The 12,075-nt window shown below is 39.2% G+C and overlaps 1 protein-coding gene across 4 annotated transcripts in view; it reads left to right on the forward strand.

Annotated features, from left to right (window-relative positions):
• The window catches only part of AKAP9 (A-kinase anchoring protein 9), a 3,155,794-nt gene that overhangs the window by 2,944,875 nt on the left and 198,844 nt on the right, over positions 1–12,075 (forward strand). For all 4 annotated transcript variants that reach the window (XM_044067665.1, XM_044067666.1, XM_044067667.1 and 1 more), the window contains 2 exons: positions 7,226–7,411; positions 8,824–9,027. In XM_044067665.1, coding sequence (XP_043923600.1) covers positions 7,226–7,411; positions 8,824–9,027 — 390 coding nt within the window. The remainder of the gene's footprint in view (positions 1–7,225; positions 7,412–8,823; positions 9,028–12,075) is intronic.

The following is a 12,075-nucleotide window of genomic DNA, read 5'->3' on the forward strand; positions in this document are numbered from 1 at the left end:
GCCGCCTTTGTGTAAAGGAATAATGTATGATTTTTTTTTTCATATTTGGGGCAACCAGGTTTTCTTGTATTCAGTGAATAATAAGTATGGAGACAAGATAGGCTATAGAGGGAGCTGCTATTTTGAGGGAACTGGGGGGTAGATTATCTACTGGGGAGAGCAGAGTTTAAGTTTGGAGAGTAGAGATCTAATAACAGATGTGTGAATAGGCTTGATAGAGAAGGAGATGTGGTTGAGGGGGTTGTGGTTGGTGTTTGTGTTTTGAATAGTTTTTGTATGGAGTCTGTGAAGAAGGAATTGAGGGAAGTTGCAGTTTCTAGGGGGGAGCAGTTTGGAAAGGGGTTGGGGGAGGGTTTACCAGGGTTCTGGAATTTGTTGATAGTACTCCAGAATCTTTTGGGGTTGGAGTGAGGATTTATCTGAGGATTCATGCAAACGTTTTTCTTGTCAAGGGTGATTTTTTTTGTTGTTTTTTGTAGCATTACGAAGTGTTCTGTAGTGCTGGAGGGTGGAGCAGGTTCTCAGTTTGTTCCAGGTTTTCCATGCGGAGTCCCTTTTTTGCATGAGGGAAAGTGTGTCTTTAGTTAACCACAGTGTGAAGTTTGTTTTGACACATACTTTTCTAGTAGGAGCTAGGGAGCTAAGAGCATTAAGGAAGATGTTGTTAAAAGTCAGAACTGGATCTTCCAGGGGGAGTCGCTGGAGTGAGGACCAGTTAATGGATAATAGAGTTTGATTAAAAGAATGTGGGCTAAATTTAGATAGGTTGGGGCAGTCTCTAAATATGCGAGTTTTGAGAGGTTGAGATAGGTGAAGATTTCTAGAGATTGTGCGATGGTCACTTAATGTGTCAGGGAGAATAGATGGGTTAAGATATCGGTCGGGGTGGGAGGTAAGTATCCAGTCAAGGGTGGTACTGGTATTAGATTTTTGATTGATATGAGTTGGGGTGGTGATCATTTGGGTGAAGCCATATAGATTAAAGCTGGTGTTTTGGGGGAGTGGGTGGTGAGAGAATTCCAGTCATTGTTGACATCTCCAGTAATGGTTTCATAGGAGATGGTTTGGGAGATCCAGGCTAAAAAGAGTTAAAGTGTAGGGATATTGTTACCGGGTGGTATATAGATAGTGGCTATAGCTATCTTTTTGTGGTTATTTAGATTATAGTTGACTATGAGTATTTCTGCTGGGTGGAAGCTTGGGAGGGAAAAAGGAAGTAGGTGTAGAGAGATATTGCTTGAGTAGAGGATAGCTTCCCCTCCACTTTTTTTAGAAGACCTGTCTTGGCGGAAAATATTGTAGCTGGGGGGAGGATTTCTATATTTGATGTGTGTGGTTTTAGCCAGGTTTTTGAGATCCAGAGTATGTCAGGATAGTGTGATGATAGCCAGGAGTGGAGATCAGGGGGTTTATTTACAGTGCTACAGATATTGAGAAATAGAATTTTTAGGTGCTTAGTAGAAGGGGTAGGCAGAGGTTGAGTGCGTGTTTGGGTAAGGGTGGAGGTAGGTGGAGTAGAGGGATCAGAGGAGTGGGTTAGTGAACCAGGATTTCGATGTATGTCTCCTGCAAGAAGTACAGAAAGGAAGGGGAAGAATTGAGCATTCTTCAAGGGGTGAAGTGGAAGAAATTTTGATTTGAGTTTGGAGGGGTAGTATGGTGTGGGAATGGTTTGAGTCTGAAGAGGTGTATGTAGTGGTGGGAGAATAGAGAAGAAAATATGTGGAAGGAGTTTGGTGTAGAGTTATTAGAGTAACTGTAAGGAAGGGTGGGGCTAGAGGACTGAGGAAGGAGTGGTGTAAGGATGTGGAAAAAGTCTGGATTGTAAGAAGTGGAGTTAAGAGGAGAAAGTGTAGAAGCATTGTTAATAGTGTTGAAGTGGGAGGATGGGTTCAGATAGGAGGATCTAGTTAAGAAAGAGTAGGAGGGCAGTGTAGTCATTTTTTGACTGGGTGAGGGTAGAGAACAGTAAGAATGGCTCTAGGTAGGTTGGGGGAGTCAATAGAAGTAAAGGAGATAGGCTGATTGTGGGGATGGTGATTTAGTTAAGAGGAGTAAATTAGGGTTTGGGCAAGTAGAGAAATAAGATAGCAATCAGTGTGATAGGTAGACTTTTGGGGAGGAGGAAATATTAAGTGGAGAGAGCTGGGAGAAGGGTGTGGTATTTGACAAAATTAAGAGAAGGGTGTTTGATTGGGTAGAGGTGGGGCTATGGGGTGTGGCTACAGTGGAAAGAGAATAAATGTAATTGAAGTGGGGGTGGGTGGGAATGGGGGTAGGGGAGTGAAGTGAGCCCGAGCGTTAGCGAGGGTGAATGGAGTGGGGCTGCACCGTCCAGGAAGAGTAGAGACCAAAGACCAAGAAAAGAATCAGTAAGTATGGTTAGGGTTAGAAGGCAGTAGTACAGAGTGACTATATTGGGTGTCCATTTATTTGAGTAAACTACACTTTGTTTATAACTATGGAATGAGGGCTATCAGGCCATTACTCTAGGAGGTAGACTCAGAAGATTAGTGAGGCAAAACGTGTAGCCATGGGAAGGGGGTCTACGTGTGGAAGTTTGTACAGCTTTAGGCAAGTTGACTGAGAGAATGTAAACTACAAAGACAGCTTGTTGCAATTTGGAAGCTGTGCCAGTGGAAAGGGGACTCTAAATGCAGATGGGCTAGCAGAGGGAGTAGAAGAGCAGTTTATTAGGAAGCAGGGAAGTAGTACTTATAACTTGTGTATATGGTGGCTTAGTAAGAGATAAATGAACAAGACAATTCAATGCAATGTCTTGCATGGCAAGCACACAGTTTCTCGGAGGGCCAGGGGGCTTTGTTGGGACAAGAGACAAGAGAAAGATTAAAAGAAGGCTCCAAAGGATTTCAGAGTACTGAGTAAACTCTGGTGTGCAACTCTGGGATGGGAGGGGTGGGGTCAGAAGGGAGATGTGAGTAGAGAGAGAAGGAGAGGGCGAGGGGAAGCAGGTGTTAGAGAAAAGTTTAAAGGAGTTTAAAGGGGCAGATGAATAGAAAAAAGTGTTAGAAGAAACAGATTAAAGGGGTGGGGGAGAAAGCAAATGTTAAGAATAGTTGAAAGGAAAGGGGATAATACAGTGATGAAGTTTTACAATGAAAACATTTTGGGTAGAGAAGAGTGCCGGTGTACAAAGAATGAGAGATGTATATACAGCAGGGGCAGAGCCAGGAGCAGAAGACCCCTATGCTTCAAAAAAGACTATCAGTGGGGCTTGCACTTAAGTTCATCAGTGAGAACAGTGTTTAGAGTGGAGAGACTAGGTGAGTAAAGACAGATGTTGAAAATGTATGAAGAGAATCTTTGTTTTAGGAGAGAGGGAGGCAGCAAAGTCTTAGCCTTTAGCACACTTTCCTGAAGTGAGTTAGGTGCCACAGTGATACAGAGACTAGGGAGAGAGATGCCTATTCAGTGGGGGTGGAAGAAAGGTGGTGATAATGGAGGGTTAATGAGCCAAGAAATACATGTGCACACCACAGCCTAGATTAATTTGCAAAAAAAAAAAAAAGACAAAAAATGCTTTTAACACTAGGTGAGGAAGAAGCAATTGGGACACATACATAAAGCTTGTGATGGTGTTTTTCTTGTGTTTTTATATATTTCCTCCCATCCTTGGCTACAGAGCAATCCTTGTAGTGCATTCAAGGAAAGTACATAGAATCTCAGCCAGGAATATTCAAGGTGGGGGGAGGATTGAGGTCACTTTTCCATGTAGTTGACTAATAAAGCTTGTGGTGGTGTTTTTCTTGTGTTTTTATATTTTTTTTAAGTTCTGTAATTGTAAAAAAAATATTTTTTTTACAATTACAGAACTTAATTTATGACTTAGAATTGACAGAATAGATTGATTTATGACTTAGAATTGTTGTGTGTGTTATATGTGGGAGTTCCTCAAGCAGGCCTCTTTGCCCCCTGTCTGAACAATCACCTGGCAAGATTCTGCTCCAGTATTTCATACAAGAATGACTGGAAGGACAGATACCTTTTCTTTTCCTTGGATAGGAATGTTTCTGTATGATTTTCTGCCCTTTTCCCCTAATATACAGGTTATTTCTGTAGAATCAGAAGGAATCCCCCCAAATCACTGAGGTGACTCCCTACTAGCCCAGGCAACCTTGGTTCTCCCTTCTTTCGGAAATTGCCAGGCACAGTTACCACAAGCTTCCTCACAGACTGGATCTAGTCACCCAATAATAGAGGTGTTTGATACACCCCAACACCAATCAACTTCAGTTGACTAACTGGATGATAGGGTCTTAATTCCCTTTAAGACACCTGTTTACTAAAGATGTGCAGCAGTTACTAATGGAGGCAAGACAGGCTGCTACTAGAAAATCATATATTAGCAAGTAGAAAAGGTTTTCTAGTTGGTTTCAACAGCATAACCAGTACCCATTCAGGGTGAGTTGTTCTCTGTTTTTATAATATTTGTGTGAGTTACTATCCTGTGGCCTTTTGTACTCCTCTGTCAAGGTTCATTTATAGGTCATTCAGCATGTCTGCCCAGTTCAATTCATTCTCATGTCAGAATGTTTTTGAAAGGGGTTTTGCATAAGAAGCCTCCAAGAAATGTGGTGGCCCTTCCTTGGGATCTTAATTTTGTGTTAGAGAAGCTAGCATTTGCTACATCTGAAACATCTAGCCTAGCTGAATTGAGGTTCTTAAGATGGTTCTACTGATTGCTCTGCAAGAAGGGTTACAAGCTCTTATGGTAAGTCTACCATATCTCATTTTCCACAGGAACAGGATTTCTTTGAGAACTAATTCTTCTTTTATGGCTAATGTGGTACTGATTTTACTTTAAGCCAAACTATCCTTCTCCCCATTTTCTTTCCTGAACCTAAAAATGAAGTAGAAAGGATACTCCATACCTTGGATGTCTACAGTCAACTCAGGTAGTATCTTCACAGAACAAATCTTGCATATTTTTGGATCAGTTGTTTATTTCTTGTGTAGTTAAGAAGGGGCAGCCTGTCTCAAAGCAGACTGACAAATGTTTGTCAAAGGCTGTTACCCTTTGTTATAGTTGCCACAATAGAACTATTGCAGGCCGGGTCCAGGCCACTCTTCTGGGGTCTTGTCTTCATCTATTGCTTTTTGGAAAGGGTTGGATTCTGGACGTACTCTAGAAACAGCAACTTGATCTTCTCTACATACATCTGCACAGCACAAAAAACTTTGAGTCCTTCTTTAGGTCTAGATCAGGCTTTGCTAGGACCATTCTCAGGGGCTTCTGGACTGTTCTGCTTCCACCTGCCAAAATTTGTAAGCCATGGTCATCTACCCATATAACTTAGGCTACTGCAGCATTGATCGGTATGAGGAAATTGGTACAGTTGCGTAAACAAACTTATCATAACCGTAGATATTCAAATGATCCATGCTGCAGTAGCCACTCCCTCCCTCCATTCCCCTTGTTTATTGGTTTGTTTTTGTTCTTCCTAACGTTGTCCTTTCAGGGCTCAGCCTTCATCTGTTGTTGGCAGGAATGCTCTTAAAGGCTTAGCTCTCAAATGTGTCTTTTAGTTAGCTTATCTCAAGCTGACAGACAGTTTGGGCACTTAGAAGGTGCCCTGAAGCTGGCCAGCTGTTATATCCTTGGCCAGAATACAAGTCATATAGCTTAGGCTCCTGCAACATTGTTAATGCAAACATTTACTTTGATGGTAGATTTACATACTCAACTGTACTTTTCCATTACTTTCATTTGGATGGTTTGATTAGTGGTTTATTGATACCTGTACTCAGGAAAAATAAGAAAGAGCAAAATAAACTCAGAGAAACCTTACCTTCATGAATAGGGATGCTAAAGTCTCACTGATTTTTCCCTCTCTATATGTTGGATGATAGAAAAGCAGAAGCTGTTCGGCTTCAAGGAAAGAGCATCACGCAGCCAATTTCACTTTCTTTACCTGGGTCAGTGATTCTGCTGTTGTGCACATGCTTGGAAGATCGAAATTGCCATTCCATTTTATTTTTTTTTTTTGGGGGGGGGGGTGATATTTAATTAAGGCAGCTACCTAATTAAGTAAGATCAAAGTAGAGTATGTTCTAATGGTCGGGAAGATGTTGACTTGCCCTCTTGATATTGTTTGCATTGAGGCTGCAACATAAATGAGAAACCGTCTGTAAAGGTAACCATACCACTAACACATCACAAACAGTCCTCAAGGACCATGTTGGAAGAACATAAATCTGAAATTAGTCAGTAAACATTATAAAATAATATATGTATGGAAAGATGTTGAATGTTATGTTTGTTTGAAGTAAATGGATGTTATGGTTGAGCTGGAGTTGTGCTTACCTGGGGCATTTAATGTAAGGAACAGGCAGTATAAGGGTATAAAGGAAGGTTAAGAGACACAGTCGAGTAGAGATGTAAGCTGACCATGAAGAACTTCATAGAGGAGAGGAGTGACTGAAACCTGAGCAGAAAGGAAGAGAGCTTTATGAGTAATTTTTTTATTCTGATGTTTGTTGTGCTAGTCCAACAGTTAACTTAAAAGAAATGGTTGAACGAATGCTCTTTTAAAAGAAAATAATATGGTGCCTGTTTTGCTGAGTATGTAGAGACTCTAAATATTGTCAGTGAATAAGTTGTACCTGATTATGTTGAAGGATGATGTCCACACACCATTTGCTGTTACTCGCTGTCATTTGAATAATCACAATTCCTTTTGGAATGTACCTTTGAAGTTTGATTGTCCAGTTTTTTTCAGACTAATGTTGTTTACTCCTGGTTGTACATTCCACAGTCCTTAACGCTACAGTTACATATGCCGTGTATCAAGCCTTATGGCTGTTAAGTAGAAAAGCAATACACTGGGTAGTGTTTCACCAGCAAATGTTGCAGTTTATACTTAAACTGCATATATTTTTTTCACTATCTTTGTGTTGCCCTTGTTTGTAGTGCTGTGCATTCCATTAAGTAGGTGTAAAACTCTACTGCTCTGATGCATATACTGATGCCTTCAGAGTTCTGTTGTTAGCATCTTGAATTCTGCAAATAAATTGTCCCTCTTGAGATTAATTTGGTATGCAATTCTACCAGCATAGGTTGATATATAAGTTGTGATATGTGAAAATGTCCTTGAGCTCAGGAACTGCATGCTTTTGACTTGGCAATAATGTACACTCTGTGTCTCGTCTTACTGTTGTTAGCTACATTCCCTTCACTTTTTTGTTTTCTGTTCCATCTTTCTAGCATGATCTGGGTCAAACAACCAGTGGCAGTTCTAGCTCCCTGACTGAACGATTGCTGAGGCAGAATGCAGAGCTAACAGGGTATGTGAGCAAACTAACTGAGGAGAAGAATGAATTACGGAACATTATCCTTAAGCTGGAGGAGGAGCTCCAACATTATCGTCGCAGAGGACCTTCTGGAGATCATGTATGTGCATTATACAGTGCAGTCAAATATTTAAATAGTTGATGGTTATATTGAAATTACTTCTTGAGTATTGCATTATCTTGGTGCCACATGTGAGTTAAGTTTGCTTTTCTAAGTTGCAGGCCCAAGCTATTTACATCCATCATTTGTATGTTTGTCTAGCTATTGTCACAAACATATCCGGTAGTGTTTCTATATAGATACTACTAGATGGTCTTATTCGGATTTTGTGGTCATATGACATGCAGGATGTAATTAGCAGTGGCTATGAGCCTTGTGTATGCCCATGACAATTAATGGGAATATGGGACAGGAGCAACAAAACATTGTCTTTGGAGGCTTAGTCATCTTTGAATAAACCCACTGAACCCTCAAGTACACCATTTCCTGCTTTTTAATGTCTACTTTTTTTGGTCTTTTTTCAGCCCTGTAGCCTTTGAACCGAGTCTAAACAATTCCTTGTCAGTGGCCTTTTTAGGAACAAATGAACAAATTTATTCATTGTTAATTTTTTTGATTTACAAGTCATCTAGTACATTGGCTTATTTTTTGGACCATTTTTGCACTCCTGGATTGTCCTCTGGCCTTCTGCCAGTTTCTCCTTTATCTCTCCTGCCTACTCGATTAAGTTAGGACTGGTCGAGGAACCGGTGAGCATCTGGGGGAATCTTGCCATTACTCTGTGTGGGGTGGGTTCAGTTTTTTGACCTACCCATTTTCCTCTCTGCCAGTCTGCGTGGTTGCTGTCAAGAGGTGGGCATGCAATGGGGACTCTTGGTGTTTTGCCCCACCTCCACAGCAGCTCAGCCATGTCCTGACTGTATTCCGTCCTTTCTTTAGACTACACCCCCTAAGTCAATGTCTCCAGTAACTACCAGAGATCGCTGACAGGAACACGCCCCCATACACATGCACATCCCTCCTTGACAGTAAGTCATCCAAGCCGCTAACTGTACCCAGGTGGGCTTGGGCATAAGTGAGGGCTGGTGTGCAGTTGCTCATTTTTTGTTGTTTACACACCCACCCTGAACCTTTTATTTATTTATTTAGTAAGTCATTTATTTATTTACTTGCTAACTTTTTGATGGTTACCAAATTACAAATATTGCAGAACTCTCTTACAGTAAATGTTGGACAGAGAATCTCAGAAGCATGACAAATTGTCAAAATAAATGACTGATTTTGTATTCTTAAGTTGATTAATGGTACAGTAGATTAAATGCTACAACTGTAAAGTTTGGTATACACTGCTGTGATTAAGTCTCTGTAGTGTTTAAGGTTTTAGTAGTTTTAGTCATGAAGTAACTTCAAAATGGTTAGCTGTTCTGAAATTAAAATAAAGCTTATGATTGTATGGTCATTTCTTTGCAAGCAGAATAAAGGGTTGTAATATATATTTCCTTTTACTAAAGACTTTTAAAAGGCACATTGATAATGAAAATACTTTTGAAGCACGCCTTGCGTCTGAAAAAGAAATGTGGTCCAGGGAAAAGATTACATTGCAAAAAAGTTTAAAACTGGCTGAGGCAGAAGCAGCAAAGCTGAGAGCAGAACTGAGAAGTGATGCGGTACAGAGGGACTTGAATGGGTCAGATTCTGAACGTATTGCTTTAAAGGTAAGATTACTGAATGTATTCTGAAACGTCCATCCATTGCATATCCTGAGATAGTTTGAAGTTGTTTGTGTCACAGATAAAAAAATCCATTCTGTACCATCATGTAAAACTGTACCTCTGCAGATTTCTTTGGCTAGGTGCTTTAGTGTATGCTTTGAGACTAGACCAATGTACTTCTGCTAGAAAGGTCACTACACAAATACATAGCCAGTGATTACTCACTTTCACTTCTCCACACAAAAATTTAAAATTCACAGCCAGTAGTAGTCTGGGAATGCACTTAATTCAAGATAGTAACTTTTCTGGTAGATTTCTGTGTAAATACTGTGAAGGACTCACATTACTTAAATAAGTCAAAATGTCATATTATAAATCAGTACTTTTCCTAATGACCTCCAGTAGTTACTTGATGTATTTCAGACTTAAGTTTACATTGTATGTCTATGTAGTTACTATATCTTGAATAATTATTTTTCTTGTGTCATGCTGAATTTAGACGGGTCTGTGTCATTTGACTGTATGCTCATTTGTCTGAGTCACAACTGGTAGAATAGCATAGAGATTGTGTAATTTCTGTTTACAGGAGTTATTAGGGAGCTGAGTGTAAAAGAGCATGTGTGGAATGGTAGTAGCCACTGGCATGTTGTATTTTTAGATCTGTATACGTTTGTGTTTGTGCACTAGCACTAGTTCAGTGTTTGTGGTGTTTCTTTTTTTTTTCCATTGTTGTGTAACCATGCAATTAATATATATATATATATATATATATATATATATATATTAGCAAGGGGAGTGGAAGGGGTAAAGCACCTCTCCCTCCACCACTTAAGGGTTGCAGGAGGCTTTGACCCTGCAAACTTATTTTTACAAAATGTTGTAAAAAATGTTTTCTGTCAGTTGAAATTCAATGAAATGAGTTTTCAGTAAATTGTGTTCAGTGACTTTTTGATTAAGTCAAATGAGCCTTCAATCACATGATATAGATCCATTTAGATTTTTAATACTCCTGTTTTAATCTACAGTAGTATCCTTACAGAAATAGACACATTTAGATTTATAATAGTCCTGTTTTAACCTACTCGATTATCCTTGTATTACAAACTCAAGTTTTTTTTCTGTTAGTTTTCCTTAACTTGACCTGTGGCTGAAATGGGGTCTTTTGGATTAATTCCATTCCCTGATTCCAACATAGGAAGTAAATAAAAAAAAACTCTCTCTGTTCTGTATTTTTATCCATTCCCCATTCAGGTGGGGAGGGTCGGGCAGTGTTGAAGCATTTGCTGTAGTTCTCCTAGTCTCTGTTTTTAAAGAGAGTTGGTATACTTCGAGGTCATTATTCCAGCCATTGCTACAGTTGATTACTTTAACAGAATTTGTATATCAAAAGTTATATGTAGTATTTGAATATATGACTGTCCATGTTGTGAACAGGAGAGGTATTTTTCAGATTCCTCTGCTTCGGAGTCTGTAAGTGTTTATTCAACAGACAGAATTAGATTAACTTTATTGAAATGGTTGTTGTTATACTGCTAAAATTGTAGAAGGAAGTACTAGACCCCAAAAACTGACAGGCCAGTAATGACCCATAAAGATAAAGTGGACTGTTGAGGATAAGAAAGAAATTATGCATTGTTACTGTTATGCAAGAAGCCCAGAATTTCGAGAGAGAAGAAGAATAAGGAAGGGGAGAAAAAAATGATGATATGGAAGTATCAGAGAAAACTTAAGACAAGAAATGTCACTGTTTAAAAAGTATAGAAGAGGGAACAGATCAACAAAAATACTTAGAAAGAAAGATAGAAGTAATACAAGCAACAAGCAGTATTAGAACAGACCCGGATCTATCGTACACTGTTTCAACCAATAAACTAAAGATATCAGCAGAGACAGAAAAACTTAGAAGATATGCAGATAAATATAAAGGATAAATATAAAATAAGCAAGTCATTGAAGACCCCAAAAAGTTTTATAGACAATTGGGAAACAAAGCAAAAGGAATGGAAACACCACGAAAAAAAGAAGAAATAAACATATTGTGGAGAAATATCTGTGAAGACCCTGTGGAATGTAACAAAGCTCTTGAATGAAACAGTAGGAAGTTCAAATGTATAGGATGTGAAATGAGATGAAATAATGGCCAGGGAAATTGGAGCAAAATTAAGAAAAGTTCTTAAATGAAAAACCCCATGTCCAGATGCAGTACCCAGCTTCTGCCTAAAAGTGTTAACATCTTTGTAAACAAAGATTTAATTCTGAGCAGAACTACTTATATGAGCACCCCGAACAGACACCAACCTGGTTAAAAACAGGAAAAATGGTACACCTGCTTAAGAGTGAACCTGCAAGGTATCCTAAAAACTATAGACAACTTGCATTCCATCAATTTATAAACTATAATAAACTGTGTACTGGAATTGATGTTTATAGCCATTTAGAAGAAAACTCAGTCATGGCAGTAGAACAAAAGGGTAACAGAAGAAAGTAATGTTAACAAAGGATCATTGGTTGTTAGTCATAACGGAGAATTGTGAAAAGGGGAAGACTCTAAGTATGGCATGGATAGATTGCAAAAAAATGCATTTGTCAGCATCCCATATTCATGGACAAAGGAGTGCTTACATATGTATAAGATACACCCTACATTGATCGGTAACCTTATAGCGACCATGAAACAGTGGCAAACCACTTTGCAGTTAAGCCATGATAAAGGACAAATTATTATTCCGGGGATAAAAATTCAAAGGGGGATATTCCACAGTGACTCTTTGTTACCGCTGCTCTTTTGTCTTGCCCTTAATCCATTAAGCTGTCTACTTAACAGATTAAATCATGGTTACAGTTTAGCTCCCAGAAAACAGCAAAGTGTAAAGACTTCTCTTCTTTTTGTGGTTGATTTAAAACTGTATAGTTCATCAGATTAGGAGCTGGAAGCACAACTGGAAAGTATAAAAACTTTCTCAGATGATATAACAATGTCATTTGGTCTTGATAAAGGTGCCAAACCAATATTTAAAGCAGGAAAGTTGCAGCACCAAGAAAATGTCAATC

Source organism: Protopterus annectens, chromosome 3.part1 (genome assembly GCF_019279795.1).
Source record: "Protopterus annectens isolate FY-2018-M chromosome 3.part1, PAN1.0, whole genome shotgun sequence".
In the NCBI taxonomy this organism is placed as follows: Eukaryota; Metazoa; Chordata; order Ceratodontiformes; family Protopteridae; genus Protopterus; species Protopterus annectens.